This window comes from Gobio gobio, assembly GCF_949357685.1.
Source record: "Gobio gobio genome assembly, chromosome: 5".
Classification (NCBI taxonomy): Eukaryota; Metazoa; Chordata; class Actinopteri; order Cypriniformes; family Gobionidae; genus Gobio; species Gobio gobio.
In genome coordinates, this window is record NC_137101.1 from 43200239 (window position 1) to 43227126 (window position 26888).

The following is a 26888-nucleotide window of genomic DNA, read 5'->3' on the forward strand; positions in this document are numbered from 1 at the left end:
CGCTTCAACGTCTAAAGTGGCATATGTGTTGACACTTCTCACCGGAAGGGCGAGACAGTGGGGAATGGCTGTATGGGGGGCCAAGGCTCCGTGCACGGCGTCGTTTGAGGCTCTCGAGACGGAGATGCTGAGCTTGTTTGATCGCTCACTTCGTGGGGATATGGCAGCCGCCGAGCTGGTAAGACTATTGCAACGGACCTCTTCCGTCACCGATTATGCCATCGCATTCAAGACGCTAGCCATCACCAGCGGCTGGAATGACGCTGCACTACGGGCTCAATTCCTCGAGGGTCTTAATCCTGCCATTCAGGACGAGATCGCTGCACGGGATCCTCCCACCTCTCTCGAGACAGCGATCGACCTGGCGTTGAGGATCGAGACTCGCCACCGTCAACGAGACATCCGCCGGTCGTTTCGTCATCTCGCCGTCTCTGAGCCGGAGGAATTCACCGCATCTTCTCTCCAGACGGAGGAGCCAATGCAACTGGGCAAGCTCCGCCTTACCACCACTGAAAGACAGCGTCGTTTGTCCTGTGGTTTGTGCCTGTATTGCGGTAAAGCGGGGCATATCGCCGCAGTTTGTCCGGTAAAAGGGTACCGCCCGCCGATGACTTCGGGAGTTTCGGTGGGCGTGTCGTCATTCAAATCTCCCGTAAGCTGCACCACACTACCTGTAATCATTGACTATAAACTGTCTTTTCATTCACAGGCGTTGCTGGATTCGGGTGCGGAGGCAAGTTTTCTGGATGCCGGGTTGGCCGAATCGGGGAACATTCCTTCTATTCCTCTGTCTTCCTCTCTCTCCGCTTGGACCTTAAAAGGACAGCATATGGCTGTGATCACCCATCGCACACCCCCTGTCAGTTTGTTTGTCTCTGGCAATCATCGTGAGGAGATCGAATTCTATTTATTAGAGGAGTCTCAATCGCCTGTCATTTTAGGGCATGACTGGTTGACCAAACACAATCCTCACGTTGATTGGCAGAACGGTGTTGTGTTATCTTGGAAGTCTTCGTGTCATGTTTCATGTCTTGGTCCTGCTCCTTCTCCTGTTGTTTGTTCAACTTTTCAGGTTCCGGATGTTGATCTCTCAGGAGTGCCGGCGGAGTACTCTGATCTGTATCGGGTGTTCAGTAAGACCCGGGCTACTTCCCTACCTCCTCACCGGTCGTACGATTGCGAGATCAAACTTCTCTCAGACACTTCTCCGCCTAAGGGTCGTATATTTTCCCTATCTAAACCAGAGAGAGAGGCTATGGATAAGTACATTAATGAATCTCTTAATGCCGGTCTCATTCGCCGCTCCTCGTCTCCAGCCGGTGCTGGATTTTTCTTTGTCAAAAAGAAGGACGGGTCTCTTCGCCCGTGCATTGATTATAGAGGGCTGAATGACATTACTGTTAAGAATAAGTACCCCTTGCCTTTAATGTCGTCAGCGTTCGAGTTATTACAGGGAGCGCACGTGTTTACCAAGTTAGATCTGCGCAACGCTTATCACTTGGTACGTATCAAAGAGGGCGATGAGTGGAAGACAGCTTTTAATACACCATCAGGGCACTGGGAATACTGCGTTCTTCCGTTCGGCCTTTGTAACGCACCGGCTGTCTTCCAAACCATGGTCAATGAAGTGCTGGGTGACATGATTAACAAGTTTGTCTTTGTGTATCTCGATGACATTCTCATCTTTTCTCCCTCTAAGCAGATACACACCCAGCATGTTCGCCAGGTTTTACAACGGTTGTTAGAGAATCAGCTCTTTGTTAAGGCGGAGAAGTGCGAGTTCCACAAGGAGTCGGTTTCGTTTCTGGGTTTTGTTATAGCCGAGGGAGAGATTTGTCCCGATCCCGCTAAAGTTAAAGCGGTCGCCGAATGGCCAGTGCCCGACACTCGTAAAGAGCTTCAGCGATTTCTGGGTTTCGCCAACTTTTATCGGCGTTTCATCAGAAATTTTGGTCAGATCGCTAAACCTCTTACCGCACTTACTTCCTCTAAAGTGTGTTTCCGTTGGAATACAGAAGCTCAGGAAGCCTTTGATGAATTAAAGTCCCGTTTCATCTCTGCACCTGTTCTTTCTATACCGGATGCGGCTAGACAATTTATAGTGGAAGTGGATGCATCTGATGTCGGGGTAGGCGCCGTTTTATCTCAGCGATCCTCTGTTGACGGGAAAGTGCACCCATGTGCTTTTTTCTCTCATCGGTTAAACCCAGCGGAGCGAAATTACGACATAGGTAATCGGGAGCTGCTGGCGGTTAGACTCGCTCTGGGTGAGTGGCGTCACTGGTTGGAGGGAACCTCGGAACCCTTTCTGGTCTGGACGGATCATAAGAACTTGGAATATATCCGTTCAGCCAGAAGGTTAACATCTAGACAGGCTCGCTGGGCACTCTTCTTCGAACGTTTTAACTTCACCCTCTCGAACCGGCCGGGGTCTAAAAACACTAAACCTGACGCTCTCTCCCGTTTGTTCGAGGGTTCCGGGTCGGAGCGGACCGAAACCATTCTCCCGGAGGGGAGGGTGGTCGGTGCCCTCGTGTGGGGAATCGAACAGCGGGTGAGAGAGGCCGGCCGAGAGGGGGAAGTTCCGGAGGGGTGTCCGGTGGTTCGTCTATGGGTTCCTGAGTGTTTACGTTCCGATGTCATCCGGTGGGGTCACGAATCCAAGTTTGTCGGACATCCGGGAATTCGGAGAACGTTGGCTGCCATCCGTCAACGTTTTTGGTGGTCTTCTATGACTTCAGACGTCAGACAGTTTGTATTAGCCTGTTCAGTCTGTGCTTGTAATAAAGCATCTAATCAACCTCCCGCTGGTCTGCTTAAATCTTTGCCCGTGCCCTCCCGCCCCTGGTCTCATATAGCCCTTGATTTTGTCACCGGCTTACCGGCGTCTAATGGTAACACTGTCGTATTGACTGTGGTGGATCGTTTTTCTAAAGCGGTTCATTTTATTCCCCTGCCTAAACTTCCTTCTGCCAAGGAGATGGCTCAGGTTTTGATTGATCACGTCTTTCGGTTACACGGTATTCCGACTGATGTAGTTTCAGATAGGGGTCCTCAGTTCATCTCTCGTTTTTGGCAGGAGTTTTGTAGACAGATCGGCGCTACAGCCAGCCTGTCTTCTGGTTATCATCCGCAGACCAATGGGCAATGCGAACGGGCTAATCAGGATCTCGGTCGAACGCTTCGCTGTCTGTCGTCTAAATATCCGAATTCTTGGTGCCAACAGCTTCCTTGGGTCGAGTACTCTCATAACTCTCTTCCCGTCGCATCCACTAATTTGTCTCCGTTCGAATTATCTGTCTGATATCAACCTCCCCTTTTCCCATCACAGGAGCCCGACGCAGTGGTTCCGTCTGCTTTAGCTTTCGTGCGCAGGTGCAGACGCACTTGGAGGAAAGCTAAATCACTCTTATTACAAAACTCCAGACGAACCAAAGCTGCGGCTGACCGTCACCGGCGACCTCCACCCCGTTATGTGTGTGGACAAAAGGTATGGCTTTCCACCAAGGATCTGCCTCTCCGTGAGCCTTCTCGTAAGCTGGCTCCTCGTTTCATTGGGCCATACAGTATATCTAAGGTCATTAGTCCGGTAGCGGTCAAGCTTAAGTTACCTCCTATTCTTGGTCGGGTTCACCCAGTTTTTCATGTATCCAGGGTTAAACCTGTGATTTTTGCCCGGAATAATCCCCCTGTCTCTGCCCCTAAACCCCCCGCCCCTCGTCTAGTGGATGGTGCTCCTGCCTATACTGTTAGGAGATTACTAGATTCTCGTCGCAGGGGCAGAGGTTTTCAGTATTTAGTGGACTGGCAGGGTTACGGTCCGGAGAAGAGGTGCTGGGTTCCGGCCCGGGATATACTGGACCCTGGTCTGATCGAGGATCTCCGTCGGCGACAGGGTGAGTCTCCTCCATGCCCGTCCGGTGCCGGTCATGGGGGAGGGGATACTGTCAGGATTCCTGGGTGATCGTGTTTGTGTGTATGTAATTCTTACCTGTTGGTGGTGGTTCCTCACGGGTTCACTAGTCCCTCCCACTCGTTTCACTAATTGTTCACCTGTCGTGTCTCATCAGTTGTTTCCTTTTTATAGCACGCTGTCCTGTCTCTCATCGCGCGCTCATTATTTTTGGTTGGTCTCAGTCTCTGTCCTGTCCAGTTGGAGGTCCTGGTTTCTGTCTCTCTTCAGTTTCTCGCAGGTTCGGTCGCAGGCATCCGGAGGCTTGTCAACGCCCGGAATTCACACGCTTGCGGTATCCGTGAACTTGTCCTTGAGAGAACTCCACCCTGCTTTGTCGGTGTGACTGGATCTCGCCTAAAAACGAAGCGAACCAGTCTCATACTGAGTTCGGCGAGCTGTCTTTTCTACCAGACGCTGCCTCGTCTTCTGTCCAGTGCATGGAGTATTTCGTCAGTCATTCAAAGTGAGGATTTCTCTCCGGTTACCCACCAGAGTGGATTACGTCGTGGGACACCGCGTGTGGACTCAATTCTGTGGAGTGTGATATGTGCCTTGCCTAGACTTCTCATTGTACTTCCAAATAAACATTGAACTTGCATTTGACTCCGAGACTCATTCTGACAAAAATAATTGAAAAACCTTACTTAAACTTAAAAATTTACTTAAAAAAAACCCTTGTACACATTCCTAGTGTATTGGATAATATAAAATAAATATATATAAAGATTTACACTGGCAGCTCAGAGCTGTACAGCAGCATTTAAGTATGAAATTGAATGAATAAATGTAAAAATAAAACACTACATAGACTTCACTATAAAATATACATTGATTCTTAGCTACTGTATTAGTTTTTCAGTCAAGAGCAGTGAGTGATTTTCTCTGTCTTTTGTTGTTGTATTAACATTAAAGGGATATTTCACTCAAAACTGAAAATTATGTAATGACATAATAATTTTATAGGTGAACTGTCCCTTTAAGGACCGCGTGTTCACTGGCTGCGCTGCTGTCAGTTTAAGACCTTTACACATCTACACAATCTAATCGATTGCGACTTTACTTTCACTTTAGACATAACCGACTGTGTTTATGTTAACCTTGTGTGTATTTGACAGTATTAACGCAGTAAGACGACTGCTTAGTTCAGTATTCACGTGTTTGACAGGCTTTTAGTGCGCGCGCTCTGAAAAGCGCATGTTAAAACCGTGCACGCGAATGAAACGTTTAACCGGCAAGGCTGTAAAACGCATGCAAATAATGAACTTTCTTGATTGTGAATAACTATAGTGTTCCGTATATATAATATTATCCTGCTTAAAGAGGCCACAGCCACCAGGGAATATTTTTCCATGAAAGGATGTACATGGTAAAACAATGCTTATGTAAGTGGTACATGTCAAAGTAACATCCAGATGGATGGCAGGACCCAAGGTTTCCCAGCAGAACATTGCCCAGAGCATCACACTGCCTCTGTCAGCTTGCCTTCCCATAGTGCATCCAGGTGTCATCTGTTCCCCAGGTAAGCAACACACACGCAGCAGGCCATCCACGTGATGTAAAAGAAAAAGTGATTAATCAGACCATGCCACCTTCTTTCATTGCTCCGTGGTCCAGTTCTGATGCTCAAGTTCTCACTGTTGGCACTTTCGGTGGTGGACAGGGTTCAGCATGGGCTTGTCCCTGACTTGTCTGCAGCTATGGAGCCCCATATGCAACAAACTGTGATGCACTGTGTATTCCGACACCTTTCACCAGCATTAACTTCTTGAGCAATTTGAGCTACAGTAGCTCTGATCAGACCACGTGCATCAATGAGCCACAACCTTGTCGCCGGTTCATTACTGTTCCTTCCTTGGACCACTTTTGATAGATACTGACCACTGCCGAACACCTCACAAGAGCTGCAGTTTTGGAGTTTGGAGTCGTCTATAGCCATCACAATTTGGCCCTTGTCAAACTCGCTCAAATCCTTAATTTTTCCTGCTTCTATCACATCAACTTTGAGGACAAAATATTCAAGAAGCCAAATTAATTGTGTAATCATTGTCATGTGTGATCATGGTTAAATTGATGGTGATGCAAGAGTCTTAGGCCCCGTCAACACGGAGACGCGTTAAGCTAAGCTACGTTTTACGTTAAGCTATAAACGTAAAAATTTTGTACCGAATCAGCATTTCGTCCACACGGATCCGGCGTTTTGGAAGCATGAAATCGATATTTTTTTAAACTGGGTCCCAGAGTGGATGAATCTGAAAACGACACCCTTGCGTTTTCGTGTGTACAGCCAATCCGTATATTTTGTGAAACGGTGATGTCATCCCACCACGTCCTGCAGGGGGAAGACTAGAAGGGATACAGCTACGGGCAGTGGGCATTCGCACATCAATATTGCATCATTTAATTACTGTGTTTGCATTATTGTAAGGGTATGTTTAGGGTTAGGGTAGGTGTTAATAAAACACATCTGGTAAGTAGCACATTTATTTATTGTTATTTTATTGTGGATTGACACAATAAACTGTTGCTGTACCCCTTCTAGCCACATCTCTTCTTCTCCATTTTTAGTGTATTTCTGTAGCAGAATTACAGCGCCACATAGTGGCCTGGCATGTATACGTCATGCTCTTGTGTGTATGCAGATATTTCTTGAAACGATGAAAAAAAAAAAGATTGGATAGGGAAAGCTCTGGCTTCGTGTCGACGGGGCACGACATCAGGGTTTTGTTTGTAGAGGGTTTTGTCACTGATGCCACACCACCAAATAGTATAAATTCAAAGCCTCTAGAAGTAGTCTTAAAGCACAAGTTGCTCTTTTAACATGTCTAAGGTGAAGAATGAGCAAACGAGTGAGCAACGGGTTTGAATAAAGGCCCATTTTGATGCTGGCTGAAGTTACCGCCGCATAGCCAAGCACGTGAGATGCACTCCAAGTAATGTAGAGTTCACTTTAGATCGCCATCATGCGCCCAAATTACATCAGAACTGAAAGGGGCGTGGTTGGATCAAGAAACTTTCGGACAAGCATCTCAAAATTCTCCATCTTAAGGACCGGAGAAAGATCTCATGAGAATTGTGTGACGAGCTCAACACCACAATGACTAATGGTGCAACAGTGTCTTCAAGAACTTTGTGTCGGTAACTGAGAGAAGGACTTAATAGCAGCAACAACAAAAAAAAACATTACTGAAACAGAAAAATAGAGTGAAACGCCTGAAATTTCCAAAAGAACATAAGCAATGGACAAAGGAAGATTGGTATAAAGTGTTGTGGACTGATGAGTCTACAACATTCTGGTTAGGCACGGAGTATCATCTGGGAGCCATCTTACTGGGCCTGGATATATTTTTCGAGAAGACAATGACCCTAAACATTCTTCCAACTATTGCCGGAAATACCGTTGATGGAAGGAATCTGCTGGATCATTGAAAATGATGGACTGGCCCCCTCAAAGTCTGGTCCTCAACCCCATCAAGAAAATTTGGGGCGAATTGGAAAATAAACTGGACAGACCTATTGTACATTCAAAGGAAAGCCTTTGGCTTGAGTTGCAGATGGCATGGGATAACATTCGTTGAAGTTCTCAGGAAATATATTGACACTATTCCATACTTCATGCATCCCTGTGATTGTCTTGCTTCAGCTAAGTTGAAGCTAATGCCAGTTGTTTCCGGGGGTGTTTTATCCTTTCCTGGTCGTGACATCACCTGTCCGTGACGTTCACTCCCGCTATTGGACCAGTTTTCTCCCAACGACCCAGCTTCAGTTTGGTCAGGCTTGAAGAATATCACCAATTACAAGCCACCATCCCCCCGATCTGCTGAGAATCAACAACTGGCCGATGAGCTGAATGCTTTTTACTGCAGATTTGAAAAGCCCAGTCTCACACCACACACCCACTCTGATCTGCAATTCACACGTCCCCCATCACCTCCTGCTCCCCCTCTCCTCCCCCCTCCTGTCATCCAACCCGAGCTTAAGGTCTGTGTGGAGGATGTGAGCCGAGTCTTCAAAAAACAGAAGACTAGGAAAGCTTCAGGCCCAGACGGCATCTCATCTGCCTGTTTGAAAGCCTGCGCTGACCAACTGGCCCCAGTCTTCACGCAGATCTTCAACAGATCATTGGAGCAGTGTGAAGTTCCCAGCAGCTTTAAAAAGGCCCACTATTATTCCCGTCCCCAAAAAAAGCCAAAATCACTGGACTTAATGACTACAGACCTGTCGCTCTCACGTCTGTGGTCATGAAGTCGTTTGAAAGACTGGTTCTGGCCCACCTGAAGGACATCACTGGACCCTTGCTGGATCCTCTTCAATTTGCCTACAGAGCAAACAGGTCTGTGGATGATGCAGTCAATATGGGAGGGACTGCATTATATCCTGCAACATCTCGACAGACCTGGGACTTATGCAAGGATCTTATTTTTGGACTTCAGTTCTGCCTTCAATACCATCATGCCTGATCTTCTCTCAGCTAAACTGACCCAGCTCTCCATGCCATCCTCAATCTGTCAGTGGATCTCCAGCTTCCTGACAGACCGGCAGCAGCGAGTGAGACTGGGGAAACTCACATCCAGGACTCTCACTATCAGCACTGGCGCCCCCCAGGGGTGTGTTCTCTCCCCACTGCTCTTCTCCCTGTACACCAATGACTGCACTTCTAAAGAACCCTCTGTGAAGCTCCTGAAATTTGCAGATGACACCACTGTCATCGGCCTCATCCAAAACGGTGACGAGTCTGCTTACAGAATGGAGGTTGAACAGCTGGCTGTCTGGTGCAGTTATAACAACCTTGAGCTCAAAACGGTGGAGATGATTGTGGACTTCAGGAGGAACAGCCCAGCTCTCCCCCACTCACCATCATGAACAGCACTGTGGAAGCAGTGGAGTCATTCAGGTTCCTGGGCACTACCATCTCTCAGGACCTGAAGTGGGACAATCACATTGACTCCATTGTGAAAAAGGCCCAGCAGAGATGGTACTTCATTCGTCAGCTGAGGAAGTTCAACCTCCCACAGGAGCTGCTGATTCAGTTCTACTCGGCTGTCATTGAGTCTGTGTTATGTACTTCCATCACTGTCTGGTTTGGTTCAGCTACCAAATCTGACATCAAGAGACTACAACGCACAATCCGGACTGCGGAGAGGATTATTGGTGCTCCCCTGCCAACCCTCCAGGACCTGTACTCTTCCAGAGTGAGGAAGAGAGCAGGGAAAATCATCATAGACTCCGCTCACCCTGGACACCTCCTGTTTGAACTGTTACCATCAGGACGGCGACTCCGATCACTGGCCACTAGAACATCTAGGCACAGGAACAGTTTCTTCCCACAGGCCATTTCCCTCTTGAACAGTTAAACTACCCCCCCCCCCCCCCCCCCCCCCCCAAAAAAAGAGCAATACTCTGACTGTTTAGTGCAATCTTCTAAACTCAGGAGATTATTTATATTTATATATTCATACTACTCAAATACTGTAAATATGTTCATAATCTGTAAATGTTTATTCTCACTAAACGTAACTGTGACCATATATATATATATATATATATATATTTTTATTTTTATTTTTATTTTTTTATATATATATATTTTATTTAAAGCTTTTCACATTTTTACAGAACCCCCCACCCCATGCCAGCAAATAAGTAACAAGTAAATAAATAATATAAAACATAATAAAAATAAAAAAATAAATAAATTAAAATGCCCATATATACATATGTATAAGTGCATACACACAGAGACATTCAATATCCCCACATACATATATACAGATACACATTGTAAAACCTCTACTTACACATACATTAAAATAAAATACTTAAAATATCATGCCAATACCAATGGTTATTTGGTAAACAATTACCAAATTATGGGAAAAAATTTATTGCACCCTGCAGAGCACTATAATCTACAGTACCACACCTAATATAAATCCAAAATGTTCGATTCAATGGTCCTCTTCCAGAAATTCTATAAAGGGCTTCCAAATCTGTAAAAATTTCTTTGCTTTACCGGCAGTTTCATATCTGATATTTTACATATGTAGCACACTGCTAAACTCTGCCAGCCACAACTCAAATTTGGGTACAAACTCTTTGTTCCACGTCAACAAAATTGCCTTCTTCGCTATTATCATCCCATATTGTATCATCCGGATTTGATTAAGGCTATAGGTCTCTAATAAAGGGGACCAGCCTAATACTGTAACAAGGGGATCATGAGGAAAATCATTCTTAAGTACTTTAGAATAAAAACAAAAGACCTCAGACCAAAATTTGTATATTTTTGGGCAGAACCAGAATAAATGAGCCAATGTGCCCTCATTGGACTTGCATTTAATACACAAAGGTGAGACAGAGGGATATATAGAGTGTAATTTTGTACGAGAGTAGTGTAATCTATGCACAGCTTTGTATTGTATCAGTTGTAAGTTGGAGCTGATAGAGCAATCCCTAATACCCCGGAGGGCCTCGGCCCAGGAGTCTTCTGAAATATCTATACCAAAGTCTTTTTCCCAGGACATCTTTAAATGGTATGTAGGAACAACTCTAAAGTCATTTAAGCATTCAACAAATTTAGAAATAAGACCCTTCATGTCAAGTTCAAAGTTCATACAATAATAAAGATTTTCAGGGGGTTTATAGGTTTCAAAATTAGGTATATTACTTTTAACATAGCTTCGCAAAAAAAATGAGAGGGGGGTAGTCCAAACTTTTGTCTAAGCTGGACGAAAGACGCAAATACATTGTTAATGTATAAATCACCTATGGATACAATTCCTTTTTCTTTCCATAATACAAAAGTTGTATCTGTCTGCGAGGGGGGGAATGCGTGGTTATAGGCTATAGGAGTAAGAGAACATGTTTGAGGGAGTTTGAAGACCTTTCTAAGCTGATCCCAAATCTTAAGAGAATTTACAACAATGGGATTACATTTCTTAAATGTTCTAATAGGTTTGTTTTCTGCAAAGAGTAAAGCGGGAAGGGAGGAATCCTGAATATCCCGCTCAATAATGAGCCATGCAGGAATGGTGGTATTCGATACCCCAGGGTATGTACTACGCCAATACATTAAGGCCCTTATGTTGGCTGCCCAATAGTAGAGCTGAAAACAGGGAAGTCCTAGACCCCCAACATCTTTAGATTTACAGATATGTGCTTTAGATATACGATGGGCTTTATACCCCCAAATAAACGGCATGATCACAGAATCAAGTGTCTTAAAGAATAATTGGGTTAGGAAGATTGGGACATTTTGAAACAAATAGAGAAACCTGAGTAAGGCAACCATTTTAATTGCGTTGACACGACCGATCATTGTTAAAGGGAGTACTCACCAGGTCTCTACATCACTCTTCAGCTTATCTATCATAACTTTGTAATTTGTTTCATATAAACTTTTGAAATGTCTAGGGACAGTGATACCAAGGTATTTTAATTCACTTACAGTTCTGAAGGGGAGATTATTAACAAAAACTAGATCCATATTATCGTACAATGGCATAAATTCACTTTTCTGCCAGTTAACAGTGTATCCAGAAAGGGTACCAAACTCCCTGATTAAGTCGAATAAGAAAGGCAGAGATCTCTCCGGCTCTGAGAGAAAAAGAAGAATATCATCCGCATATAATGAAATCTGATGTTTTACATCCCCCATCGTAACAGGTGATATGTGCGGATGATTTCTTATACTTATCGCTAAGGGTTCCATGGCGATAGCAAAAAGTAAAGGGCTCAGTGGGCAGCCCTGACGGGTACCACGGTGAAGAAGGAAAGAGGGAGATCGGTTATTGTTTGTGAGAACAGAGGCAGAGGGGCAAAGGTACAACATCTCAACCCACGAAGAAAAATTTTGTCCCAGTCCAAATTCCTCAATGGTGCTTAATATGTATGGCCATTCCACACTGTCAAATGCTTTATAAGCATCCAGGGCTAGAATGGCTATTTTATCATGTTTTCCTTTACTCCTATACACAATGTTCATGAGCCTACGTACATTATGAAAAGAAAATCTCCCGGGAATAAAGCCTGTTTGGTCTTCATGTATTATTGAACTGATACATTTACTTAACCTATTTGCTAGGATTTTAGTAAATATTTTAAGATCATTACCAAGAAGGGAGATGGGTCTGTAAGAGGAAGGATCTGTATTATTTTTATCTTTCTTTAAGATCAATGCAATATATGCTGAATAAAGTGCTTCTGGTAATTTTTTGTTTTCAATAGAATGTTTAAACATTCTTAATATCAAGGGGCCAATTTGATTGGAAAAAGCTTTATAAAATTCAATGCAGAAACCGTCTGGGCCAGCTGCTTTACCATTGGGAAAACATCTAATAGCTGTAGAGACTTCTTCCAATGTAATGTCTGAATTTAAGTTTTCCCTTGCATCCTCACTGATTTTAGGAAGTCCAAGGGAGCGAAGGAATTTTCTAATATCCAATGAGTCTACTTTACTTTGAGAGGAGTACAATTCCTGATAAAATTCCTGGAATACGTTGTTTATTTCTGTTTGTTTACTGGTCAAGGCCCCAGATTTTAACTTAATGGTTTTTATGGCTCTACTAGCTTGTATGCCCCTAAGTTGACGAGCCAGCAAGCGATTGGGTTTGTCACCTAATTCAAATTGTTTCTGTTTTATTTTTAATAAAAGGGAGCTAACTTGTTCAGATAACAGTGTATTATATTCATATATGAGCTTCATTATACTTGACAGAGTTAAATTGGACGATGTAAGTTTGAAATGATCCTCTAGCACTGGCAGCTCTATTTCTATTTCTGAAAGTCTTTTGCCCCTCTGCTTTTTTAGTTCTGCTTGAAAAGCTATAATCTGGCCTCTAATGACAGCTTTAAGAGCTTCCCATAAAGTTGAATCAGACACGTACCCGTTATCATTCAGAGTAAGAAATTCGGTGATTTGGGTGGCAAAAGATTCTTTAAAACCATCCTCATTTAACAGAGTGGGATTAAAACGCCAAGAATAGGGGGAGGATTCCATCCCAAAGTCTACTGTTATAGAGACAGGGGAGTGATCAGATATTAGAATATTATGGTATTTAGAAGTTACGATTTTGGAGGTTAATTTAAAATCAGTTGTATACGATAGTTGTATAGTAGTCAATCCTTGTATACGAGTTATGGACATTAGAAAAAAAAGAATAGTCTTTGTCAGTAGGGTGTTGAAGTCTCCAAATATCAAGTATATTCAGTGAATTAATTAGATTATTAAGAACAGTAGCAGAATTAGAAGGTTTAGGAGGGTTGGGGGAGTGCCTATCCATAAAAGGGTCCAAGATGCAATTAAAGTCCCCTCCAATAATAAGATGAGTGGAGTCAACATCAGGTATCATATTAAAAACAGATTAGGATTAGACAAATTAGGAGCGTATGAATTCACAAATGTAACATGTTTTTCTGAAATAGTGCCAGTCACAATAAGATAACGACCATTGGTATCCTGTTTAGTGGTCAAATGTTGAAAGGGAATATTCTTGCGAATTAATATAGACACTCCACGGGCCTTTGAAGAGAAAGTAGAGTGGTACATTTGGCCTATCCATCTACAGCATCTACTGTAAGTCTGTGAGCACAGGAATGCTTAATATGAGTCTCTTGTAGAAACAGTATATCTGCGTGTAAATAATTCAAATGCGCGAAGACTTTAGATCGTTTAACAACATCATTTAAACCACGCACATTCCAGCTCAGAATATTCAAATGTTTCTTAAGGGAGCTCATCAAAGTGCAGTGTGAGGTAAGCCATAGGGTAAAATAAGTGACAATTAAGTACAAGTACAGGCATTGTTAGATGCACAAAACAGAGAAAAGAACAAATAAACATTCCCAATACAAAGATAAGCTGGCATACTTTTAACCCAATAAACTCGCTTTTCGAACCCCTGCGAAAATCAAAATACCCCATTTAAACGTGAGACAGCTGAACGGAACACAAAGAGTGGAAAAAGATAAAGCGAAAAAGAAAAGAAAAAAATTAGACCTGAGACCTAACTGTTCTTCAAAGCAACATACAACTCCGTCTCCACTCGAAATAGTCAATAGAAAAATGTCGCATATGAATGAATGAACGTTCTGTGTATGCATAAACAAACAAACACAAAAGCATACACATACGAGCAACCTTCAGACATTACTGACCTGCTCAATTTCAAGTCCTTAGTGATAAAATATACGGGTGGCCCGACTGATCCGTCAAGAGTCATATGTCTAAACATATAAAGAGTCGCGCTCAGCAAGACCATGAGTTGAGCAGGCCACTAGCAGCTTGGAATGGTGACTTACCATGATGTACCGCGGTTACTTCGCGTTCAGTCACTACAAGAGACTGTCAATGTATGATTCGGCCTCTTGCTGGGACGAAAATATTTTCTTCGTCTTCTCGTGAGTGAAGATGAGACGGGCAGGATACAGCAGACCATATTTTATTCCTTTAGCTCTAAGCTTTTCCCGTGCTCCGTCAAACTGCTTGCGTTGGGAAGATACCTCTGCTGGAAAGTCCAGGAAAATACTGATACGGCCTCCGTCGAAAGAGAGCAGGCTTTGGTTTCGGGCAAGCCGCAGTACTTCGGTCTTAAAGGGGTGGTAAACCACGATTTCACTATTCTAACTTTAGCTAGCGTGTAATGTTGCTGCTTGAGCATAAACAACATCTGCAAAGTTACAACGTTCAAAGTTTAAAGCAAAGGGAGATATTTGCTTTTAAAGAAATCAGTTTCTAAGAACTACAGCAAACGGCCAGCAGGCGACTACACACATTCCTCCAGGGTTGGTGACATCAACAGGCTCAATATTTACATAAACTCCTACTCCGAGAATATTAAATAAGGGAGGGTGAGGCCATTTTGTATCGCGGCGCTGTTGTGGTATAGTTAGGCTGGAGTGTTGTTGCTGCGATGCCAAGGAAACGCTGTTATTTTCATCCGGATTGCAGGTCTGGGGTACTTGCTCTGTTCAGCCTTCCTTGGGACGGGGGTGCGTTGCAGAGCGTTTAACACACAGCATGTTATATGCACGTGTGCTTGAGTCAGCGGGGTATCAGACGCGCACAGGGCTCCCTGCAGCACATCTAACAGAGGAAAACATCCACCGTCTTCGCGATTTCAATGCCAGATTTGCACAACGTCAGCTGCGTGAAAAAAACACTGCCGGTGCGTGGATGCACGACGCGCGCGCTGCACATTTCACGGAGGACAACACAAACTTCCACAAGCTTCGCGAGTTCAATACAGGATATGCACAACGGCTTGTCCTGAAAGCTGGATTTACAAACAGAAGCTGTTTACGGGCCACAACCTGTAAGTCTGATTTATTTTTCATCGATGTGTTTTCCTGTAATAGGTTGTAGCAAGGAAGTAAACAGATGACAGCGCTGTTCTGCAAACCAGTCTGTTAAATGCTTATTCATACTTAACGTTATCCGACGAACACCTAACGTTACAAACACTAACGTTAAAATCTCAACAGCGAACCTGACATTAGTGTAAATGATTCTTTGATTAGAGCTTTTATTGTTTATCTACAGGCTTGCTAAACATGGTTCTGTGTGTGATTTGGCTAACTTACTAGTTAAAGCCAGTGCTTAGTGTTCGTTTTGGGTTAGTTCTTGCAACAGATATTTGGCTATAATCGTTCTAAAAATACAAAAGTTAAAGTGCCATTCAGTAGCGATCATTATAGATCCGCAGTCTTTACTCTTGAGGACTGAACAGGTTCTGCTCGATCATCTTCACTCAAATGTTCTGGGTCTGATTCGGGCTCATATGGTTTTATTGACGCCATTGTTTCTAATACTGACCAAAGCACAGCCTCCGGTAAGGGGCGTGACGTTTCCAACAAACGTGCACTAGGCGGTTAGCGAATCACAACACACTGGGCCAGCTAACCAATCTGAGCCCATCGCGTATTTTTGAGGGACTGGCTTCATACAACCCGGAAAGCATCAGACCGTTTTACAAGGAGGGACAGAGCAGTGTAGAATAAAGGTCAAATATATGAAAAATAAGGCACTTTTTTTTTAAACGAAGCATGAACACATGTTACAGTGCACCCCACAAACACAGTCAAGCCTTCAAAAGAATGTGTTTTACCACCCCTTTAAAGGGTAAGTTCACCCAAAAATGAAAATTCTGTCATTAATTACTCACCCTCACGTCGTTCGAGACCCGTAAGACCTCCGTTCATATTCGGAACACAAATGAAGATATTTTTGTTGAAAGCTGATGGCTGAGAAAGGCTTCAGATAGGCCTCCATTGGCATTCAGTACACTTATACTCCCAAGACGGATAAAAGGCACTCAAAACATCGTTACAAAGTCCATCTCACCACAGTGACTCTACAATAATCTTACGATGCGACGACAATAGTTTTTGTGCGCAAAAAAAATCAAAATAACACCTTTTTCCAACTTGTTACTGCCTTCCGTGTGTGCCTCCACGACGCATGCGCGAGAATATGACGCAGATCCGGCGTTCGGACAGATGACCCAGAAGTGATTTGTTTACAATCAGAGGACGACGCGCGTATCTCAGCTGTTGGATTCTACATTGATCGTGCTTTAGGTCTCGGCGTAGAGCTCAAAATGGGGTTAGAGTGTGCATTTCATGGATTCCCGAACCCCGGCGCTACGTCATATTCTCGCGCATGCGTCGTGGAGGCACACGCGGAAGGCAATAACAAGCTGGATAAAGGTGTTATTTTGATTTTTTTTTGCGCACAAAAACTATTGTCGTCGCATCGTAAGATTATTGTAGAGTCACTGTGGTGAGATGGACTTTGTAACGACATTTTAAGTGCCTTTTATCGGTTTTGGGAGTATAAGTGTACTGAATGCCAATGGAGGCCTATCTGAAGCCTTTCTCAGCCATCAGCTTTCAACAAAAATATCTTCATTTGTGTTCCGAATATGAACGGAGGTCTTTCGGGTCTCGAACGACATAAGGGTGAGTAATTAATGACATCATTTTCATTTTTGGGTGAACTAACCCTTTAACAGCGTCATGATGAATCCTGGCAATCATAACTCGCGGTCTGTTGTTCACAACGGGGCCAATGCGGTGAGCTCGGTCAACCTTTACACCACGCGGAAAATTAGCTTCACCCAGTAGCTTAGGTAACAGGCCAGATACAAACTGTGTGGGGTTGCCCCTCTCGACGTTCTCAGGGAGACCTGCAATCTTGATATTTTGTCTGCGGGATCTGGCCTCTAAATCCGTTACCTTTGACTTCATAGACGTATTCTCCTGTGATAAATTGGAACAAAGCTGCTCCAAATGAGAGATTCGACGCTCATAATCAGTGCTAGCCCCCTCCAGGTCAACGATGCGAGATGTGTTGGTCGCTAGTGTTGACTTCACTCCTGACAGGGAAACCTCCAAGTCGTTAAATCTGGCGTTCATGGAACAGTCCATCTTTTTAATGGCTGACAGAATATCTCTGGGTGAAGGCACTTCTTCACTCTCCAAAGGTTGAAAAACATCGGTGGCTGTGGTCTCATTAACAGAATTGACTTGACCGCAACTGTTTGCATCGGCTAACGTCTGACTTGTTGGATTGCCTTCCACCGTATCGGCAGCCAGAGACGGAGCCTTTTTGACAGTCTTTTTAGATTTATTCATCATTGCCGTGTTAGTTATGCTAAATTATCTAATTTAGCAGTAGTAACGAAGTTTTAGATTATTTATTTCCTCAAGTGTGACGGAGCTGAGCGAAAACGCATCCTACTCCATGTGCTGCTCTCTAGCCCCCCCCCCCCCCCCCCCCCCCCCCCCCATACATTTTTTTATACAATTTTTCATATTTTTAATCTTAGAATTTGTATTACTATGTTCTTGTTGTGTTTGTATTGTATATGTGCACTGGAAGCTTCAGCACCAAGAAAAATCCCTTGTGTGTGCAAGCACACTTGGCAATAAAGCTCTTTCTGATTCTGATTCTGACTAGTTGACACACTTGCTTCAGACGCAATCATGCAGGGACATCTAGTTCCCTACTCAGGGAACTATGGTTACAGATGTAATGGGTAGTATACATAGTATTCATCACACATCAATATTGAGAGTCAATACGGTCATAGTTTTGATCAATATACAAACTAACTTTAGTTTTAATATTGTTTGTGGTTAAAAGATAATTAATTAATAGTCAATTAAATAATTATTTCATTGTTTTATTTTGTAATGTTTATAGTGATGGTTTTAATGTTTATAATAGATCCGTTAATCTGAGATCGATTGTAGATCGATTCTCTATAGTAAAACAAGTTCTGTGATAGTAATGCTTGCAGTAGATCCGTTAGTCTGAGATCAATTGCTCATGTCTCGCTTTCTCAGAATTGAGAGGCAGCTCATACGAGTAAATGTCATCACTGAGAAAACATCACTCATCATCTCCTTGATTATTCTCCCTGTTTATTCTCAGGTGTAACACAGACGTAACCTGAGATGTTTTTCGCTGGCTGGGCAGTTACGGGCATACATGTGTTTTTATAAATCTGAAAACTTTTGTGCATACTCATAATATGCCCTCTTTGCGTATGTACACTTTTAGGATGAAATCTATGCAAAGTTTTATACATGAGGCCCCTGTACTTTACCTCCATCAGAGATCTTCTTCAGCTCCTCTATGAAGAAATTCTCCACTTTGACTCTCAGCTGACAGACAGTTTCTATCACGCCATCAAACGAGGAGAGAGAACTAGAACTGAAGGGATTGTCATTTACGTCTGTAGATTCAGGAGGAGCTGAGAGAGACCGGAAACTCTACAAAAAACAGAAATCAAAGCTCATCACCTCCACACTCAGCCAATGACCTGCACTACTGTCAGATTTGAGCGGCTCTCCTCAACCCAGCACTTCTTCTCATTATATCATGTTAGAGCTACAAATTCTTGCCTTTGCCATTTACTCAATTTTAGCTGTATTATATCATGTAAATTTAAATTATAGAATTAAAGTCAAGCTGTCACAGTGTGGTCAAAAAAGAAGAGGAGATGAACAATGTTAATTTCGTTGACAAAATAATTTTGTCATAATTTTCGTCAACCTTTTTTTTTTACTGATTTTACTTTTTTTTACAGTTTTGGATGAAAAAAACTATGATGAAAATCAACAAATACTCAAACTTATAATACGTAATCTCTGAGTATTATTGAATACATCATTCTACAATTATTTATTGATATATGTAATATAAAAAATATATATATATGTGTGTGTGTATGTACAAATATTATGTTCTATACTACTTTAATTCATTATCTATATATGTAAAATCTGCATATTATTGCAATTGCTATTTATTTTTGTTGATGGTGGTGGTAGGGATGGTGGTATTGGTATTGACATTATAAAACTATTTTTCTTACTTCCTTTGCTTATTCTAAATAAATAATATTTCAGAAAACATATATAAATATTTATAATTTGTATACTTTATTTTATAAAATGGTTTGGGTCAGGCACCGTTCTAGATGCCCTCGTTGGGTATGACTGGCACGTCCTGTAGGCATGGTCATCACAGACTCGGTGGTTGGGTTGACTGGCCCCTCCCTCTTACCGCCTTTGTCCCAACCCCTTCTCACATGTAAAATTGTGTTTGATTGATATCTGGGTTGGATATGGTGTCTCTGACTGGGGAGCTAACTTGTGCACACCATGGTCCAAGCCAAGCCCAAAAAATAATAAGCCAAGCCAAGCCCAAAAAATAATAATAATTTTGTCAGGGCACCCAAACATGACTCCAGTTCTGACAGGTCACAACCAGACTAAGTGAGCTTGGTTTGGAGGTGCCTGTTACGGTGCCCCGGCATACTTTGTAGAGGAAGACTCAGCAAAAGCATAGAGGGTTAACTGCTGGGGTTGGGTGTCACTGGCGGTCGGGGGGGAGGGGGCACGGAACGGAGAAACGAAGGGAGGTGTTCATGTCGGGGGTGTCTGTTGGTTGTGCTCACTGGCAATTGTGGAACGGCTCCCTGATCTAGAGAATAGTGTATATCCACAACAACTGTATTTACTAGTCTAAATGTATTATTATTATTATTATTACTAATACTATTACTGTTATTATAAATTATTAATGCTACCACTACTACTGCTATTATTATTGTGAATATTATTGTTGTTACTACCACCACTACTACTACTACTATTATTATTACTAATACTATTATTGTTATTATAAATTACTGAAGTTACCACTTCGATTACTATTATTGTCATGAATATTATTGTTGTTACTACTACCACTACTACTACTATTATTATTATTACTAATACTATTATTGTTATTATAAATTACAAATGTTACCACTACTATTACTATTATTATCATGAATATTATTGTTGTTACTACCACTACTGCTACTATTATTATTGTGGTTATAATTATTATTACTAATATAATGAAGGGATAGTTCACCCAAAAATGAAAATACTGTCATCATTTACTCACCCTCAAGTTGTTCCAAACCTGTATGAGTTTCTTTGTTCTGCTGAACACCAGACAGAAGATGTGTTGGTAAGAATGTTTGTAACCAAGCAAATAGAGCAACCATTGACTACCATAGTATTTTTTCGCTACTATGGTAGTCAATGGTTGCTCTATCTGATTTGTTACAAACATTCTTCAAAATATCTTCTTTTGTGTTCAGCAGAACAAAGAAACTCATACAGGTTTGGAACAACTTGAGGGTGAGTAAACGATGACAGAATTTTCATTTTTGGGTGAACCATCCCTTTAATATTTATTTTCTACACCAAAGGATATTAATTTATATCAACCTCTATTCAAAATGATAAACTTATAAGGTTTGTCAGGAAGATACATAGATGGCATACAATTTGAAAGCATAATAACTGAACGTCTTGGAAATTTCAGCCAATAATATTTTTTTTAAACAACGGCACTTAATTTGAATTTGCAACCATTTATGAATAAATATAAATGCAAATTTTTCAATTAAAGAGAACTTAGAGGATTGCTTTTGGTGTTTGAGACTTTATTTGTTATTTTGTGTTTTAATAATGAGGTTAAGAATACGCTACATGTTACTTTAACTTTATTTAACTACATTAACTTACAATAGTGAAAGACGTCTTCCCTCAAGGAGAGTTCTATCTGAAGCCTTTCTCAGCCATCAGCTTTCAACTAAAATATCTTTATTTGTGTTCCGAATATGAACGGAGGTCTTACGGGTGTCGAACGACATGAGGGTGAGTAATTAATGACAGAATTTTCATTTTTGGGTGAACTAACCCTTTAATTTTTTTTTATTAATTTACTTAAATTAATACTGTATTATTATGTAATTTTTTGTCCCATTTCTATCTAAATATTTTTTTAAATGTCATAAAATTTATATGACAGGATTATTTATTATTTATGATTAGTATAGCCTAGCTGAATTATAAATTAATAATAACATTAATTAGGCTATAATCTATTAATTAACCTAAATTAATAGAAATCTTGAAAAAGAAAAGAAAGAAATCTAAAAAATAATAATTATGTCTGCCAAGCTCTGATAATGTATGGAATATTATATTATCCATAAAAAAAACAATAGGCCTAACGTTATACCTTTAGAAGCACGAATGTGTCTGTCAGCGCTGCTGCTTTAAGTCAGACAGTCTGAGCAACTGAAATACTTCTTATAAAGTGTGCAGTTCGCCTGAGGTTCATCATGAGTTACTGGACAGACCCATTGATACCTTTTTTTCTATTCAGCTCTATATCTGGAGATCCTCTTGCGTTCAAATGGTGGACGTGACGCAAGCTCGACATGTTTTTAAAAAACCGTGCAAGTTTACAGGCACACTGGCACAGCGTTCCAGGCACAGACTCTGCCGCTATGGCAACAAAGCCGCTAAAACACAATCATGCGCAAATTAGCTTCTCTACTACTATTGTGAAATTGATTTCTTTTTATTTGCTATTAGTATTCTCCACACTGCAAAATCCTTATGCATTTGCACGCGTCATTTTGCTTGTAAATACAGGACGATTCCGTATTTTACGGAACGGTTGGCAACCCTAGGAGAGATCCATATAGCCCTGGTGGTTAGTCCAGGAAGATTTGTCGGCAAAGGCACTGTTTAAAGGCACAGTTACCTGATAAATATTTTTAAAGGTAGTCCTGGAGTTAGTCCAGGAAAAGGGTGCTGTTCAAACACAGTTACCTAACAAATATTTTTCAACAGAAATCCCTCTGGCGCGAGGAAGATCCGTTTAGATCTGCTCTGACGGATAGATCCGTATAGCTCTCGTGGTTAGTCCAGGAAGATTTGTCTGCAAGGGTACTGTTTAAATGCAGTTACCTGCAACCTGACTCTCCATTTTCTTCCACTCCAGATGACTTATAAGTTTTTAATTATATAACACAACACACAGAATTCATGACAACATTGCAGTCAACTGCTCATTCTGTTCACATATGTTTCTCTGTGAGTCTCTTGTTCTTCTAGATCTCTGTTACCTGCAGGAAATGGATGTGATCCTGTGTGTGTGAAAGCTGCTCCAGCTCAGCGCCTCTGCTCTTCAGATCATTGATCTCCTGCTCCAGTCGCTCCAGTCGTCCTTCAGCTTGACTCACTGCAGTCTTTTCCTGATCACTGGCCTCAGAGCGGCTTCTCTCAATGGAGCGGATGAGCTCATTGAAGATCCTCTTACTGTCCTCCACTGCTGTCTGAGCTGAGCGCTGTTAGGACACACATCACAATCACACAGTGGCTTCAGTGAATCCTGACTGAGACTTCTCAAACTTCTCTTCTTTTCCAGACTCACCTTATGAGACTCCACAGCCTCTCTCTGCTGCTGAAGATCTTTCTCTCTCTGCTGGAACAACCTCTGTGTCTCCTTCAGCTGATTCTGGAGCACAAACCAATGACAGAGATTTCATATCATACTACTGCCACTTTATCTGTCAGGGTTCTGTGTCACTTAGGTCTAGTTTATTCTTGGTTTTGTGACCGAACTCTGACACTTCTGCATTATCTTGTCTTTGTGTGAGTGTGAGATCTCTTGTTTGTGTGCCTTGTTTCATGTACAAAGCGGATTCCGGCACTCATGTAGAGATTAGTTTTGGTTCTGTGTCGGGATTCGTGATCTGTATGTTTGTATTCTGTTGTAAGTGCACAGGATGAGCATTCGCTTGTTCTCGTGCGCTCTGTCTTGTTGTGTGAGTGTACAGTTTCGAGTTCGCTCTGTCTGTACGCTCTACTGTTCGTGTGTGTTGTGTTCTGTGTAGCCTGCGGTTTGTGTTTACATTGGCCGCATGTTCTTGTTATGTTTTGTCTTGTGCTGCGTAGCACGCAGCTTGTGTTTTTCACTGGCTTCGTGCTTTCTTGTTGTCATGTTTTGTGTGAACACACGGCTAATGAGTGTTCTCATTAGCTTCGTGTTTGTGTCTTGTTTTGTTTGAGCACTTGGCTTGTGCATAATTGTGTTTATTGGCCATTGCTCTTGTTTTTGTCATGTTTGATGTAAGCACATTGCTTGATAGGGGCCAAGCACTAAAGGTGCTGTAGACCCTTTTGTACTTGTCAGTTTTATCAATTGTTAGCAGTGTTGGGGGAAACGCATTACAAGTAACTTGAGTTACGTAATAATATTACTTTTTCCAAGTAACTAGTAAAGTAACGCATTACTTTTCAAATTTACAACAAAATATGTAACGTAAGTTACTTTTCACATTAATTTGACTGACAGCTCTCCTGCCCCCATGATGAGAAAAATAAGTGCAGAGGCGTTGGGTGTAAACATGATGGTTATTGTAGTTCCAGACTAAATGTGAGCATTTATTTATCTCACTTGCACAATAAAGATTCTGTACTCCTCAAAATGAATAAAATCAGTCAAACGCAAAATCAGAGTACTATGCAAATCTCCAATAATTAAATGTTAAATAAAACAACTATTTTTATGCATAATCTACCTTTATATTTAATTTACCAATGTCTTGCTGCTGACCTTTGATGATGAAAATTACTAGATTTTTTGTTTTTATTGGTAAAACTTTTTTCTCCTGCATCCTATTCTACCATTATCCAGAATAGCAGCACAGCAGAGCTGCACCCTCTACTGTTCATGCGTCAATTTGCATCTTTACCTCAGCCCGGGGCTTATTATTTCAATTTTGGTATGAAGAGGTCTTTACCATTGCACAAAAAAATATCACTTTTTTGTTATAAAAAACAAACAAAAACATGCCCAGCCCAGGTGAGAAAAAGTAACGCAAAAATAACATAACGCATTACTTTTCTGCAACTCAATTAGTTACTTTTTAAGGGAGTAACGCAATATTGTAATGCATTACTTTTCAAAGTAACTTTCCCCAACACTGATTGTTAATTTACTTTATTATTATACTTTGAACCGATGAACCACGAGTCCACCATTTTGAATTTTGTCATAAATCTCAATATCTTTTAAGGCGAGACACGGCAGGTGAAAACATTTTTCATGCAGTGGTCAATTTTGAGATTTTGGGCCAGTTTGCTCCCTTAACATGTAAGCTTTCATGTCAAAATAAAAAAAATATGTCAACATTACACATTAAGTTGGTTATTTCAGCACACTTTTGCTTTGCTTTTTTTGAATTGCTTTCTTTACAGTGAATTTTGTTTTGTATAAATTGTATCTTAATTTTAATTATTTAATTTTTTAGCATGAGACTACTTTCAAAAACAAAAGAATTATAAAAAAAAATCTAAGTCATTTTTGTCTTGTTTCTAGTCTAAATATTTAAACATTCTTAAATCAAGATGCATTTACTAAATAAGTAAAATTTTCAACTAAATAAGAAGAGGATTGTTTGCAGTGTAGTACAAATTTTTTGATAATTTAAAATATAATAGGCCTTTGTTGACTACATTCTAAATAAATGATTCTGAAGTTTTGTTTTGTAGAACGTGACATTTGTTTTGTAGAAAGTGAATTGCTTTCTTTACAGTGAATTTCGTTTTGTATAAATTGTTTAATCATTTTTAATGATTTTAATTATTTATTATTTCATTTTTTCTTTCAAAAACAATTTTTTTTTGTCTTTTTTCTAGTCAAAATATTTAAACATTTTTAAATCAAGATGCATTTACTAGATAAGTACAATATGTAATATATGTCCTTTGTCCTGTTGCTCTCTGTCACATAGGCCTTCCTGAAGCTCATTCATTATGCAGCTCATTATGCTGGCCATTATGTTCTTTTGTCATCTCAGCTGATACCCATCATTATTCATTAGATCATGGTTCTTCAACTAAAATTGCTTGAGGTCCAGTAAATGAACCCTCCTCACCGGCCGAGGTCCGGACAATTATATGCCTAAAAACAATAATTTATGTTTATTGCCAGACTAAAGAAATTAGTGTAGATTGCATTTGTTCTTGAACAAAATATAATATGTTCTCATATGGACAAAACATGTCTGTTCATATTGTTAAAGCAAACATGAGTAATCCTTCACAAATTTGATCTCATTTTGTTGTTGTTCTGTTAAGTCATTAAGTTGCTTAGGTACAAAATATCTAAATTCAACCAGTAACCATGTCTGACAAAAATATGATGAACTACAAATGCCTTCATCTCTAAATATGCACTGAAAATACATTCATTTCAACATTACTAGCAACTAAAGTGCTTTTTCCCTGCTGAACTGAGATAAATAATAACAATCAATGAACACAAACCCCCCTGGTTAAAAAAAAATCTGAAATCTCATAACACATTTTATATTCATTCACATGTATAGTCTTAACTAAATGTATCTAATACTGAACACTGCTCTCTTCTGTGCTTCAAATTGCACTGGTAAAATATCATTAGCAATACCATTCAGAAACACAAACAGGCAAAAATAAAGTGCCACCAGTGTTGGAAAAATTAAAATGTGCAAGAAACATTTTATTTAATGTTTCCACTTTTGACAACTGCAACAGAATCAGAGCAAATGAGACACACAGGCCTCGTACAGGATGCAGGAAGAATAAATGCGATTTTTTTTCCATCCATTCATCTCGGAAAACTCAGTTTGCAGCTTCAACTTTCCAAATGTTTGAAAATGCCATTGTTTTTGCACGCCACTTTCTGCTCTCAGTCTCTTCTTCACTGCATGCGTGACCGCGTGTCTGAACGTAGCAACAGTTAGCATAGAATCGTCGCTACCCGTGGCGACATAGGACCCAAATGGTTCTACTGAGCTGCCTGATATAAATGTGAAAAAAAAAATGTTTTAATGGCATTTGGCATTTATTTATTTTATTACGTCAAAAAGTTTTGCGGTACGGATTCGGACTGGAGTCCGCTAATTGGCGACCCCGGCATTAGATATCACACCTCCTCGCATAAGGGCTTTGTGTGTCTTACAAATTTTAAATCAGTCTATTGTTTTATGTGAATGAATAGGCTGAATGATTCTCACATCAGTTTGAAGCAAATACACCCATTAGTCAAAAGTCTTGTGGACACATATCTATTGTGTTTTGAGGCTTTAATTAAAAAAGTTTTTTTTTTGTTTTCTCAAAAACCATGCATAAACATTGTTCTCTCAAAAATACAAGCACGTATATACATGTTGCTCACATATTATGGTAGCCCAGTTTGTGCTGAATACAGTGTAATTACACTTTTGCCATTAATGTGTTTATAAGCAACTGAAAAAAAAACACAAATGTCAGAGCATCTCAAAACTAGGGCCCCCAAACAGCTCAGACTCCTAGGGGTTAAACAGGTCCACACATAGTTCAATAAACACATAAGGATTTTGCAGTGTGGAGAATACTGCTAGCAAATATAAAGAAATACATTTCATAATAAGTAGTAGAGAAGCTCATTTGTATGTGATTATGTTTTAGCGGCTTTGTTGCCATAGCGGCGGAGTCTCGAGAACATGCGCTGGAAACTTGCGCGTTTTTTAAAAACATGTCGAGC

General features: G+C 41.0%; 1 protein-coding gene across 2 annotated transcripts in view; it reads right to left on the bottom strand.

Annotated features, from left to right (window-relative positions):
- Positions 1-26888, bottom strand: part of LOC307126535 (E3 ubiquitin-protein ligase TRIM65-like) — a 47508-nt gene that overhangs the window by 12227 nt on the left and 8393 nt on the right. For both annotated transcript variants that reach the window (XM_079817118.1, XM_079817117.1), the window contains exons 2-4: positions 22749-22832; positions 22441-22662; positions 18562-18727 (exon numbers count right to left, since the gene is read on the bottom strand). In XM_079817118.1, coding sequence (XP_079673244.1) covers positions 18562-18727; positions 22441-22662; positions 22749-22832 — 472 coding nt within the window. The remainder of the gene's footprint in view (positions 1-18561; positions 18728-22440; positions 22663-22748; positions 22833-26888) is intronic.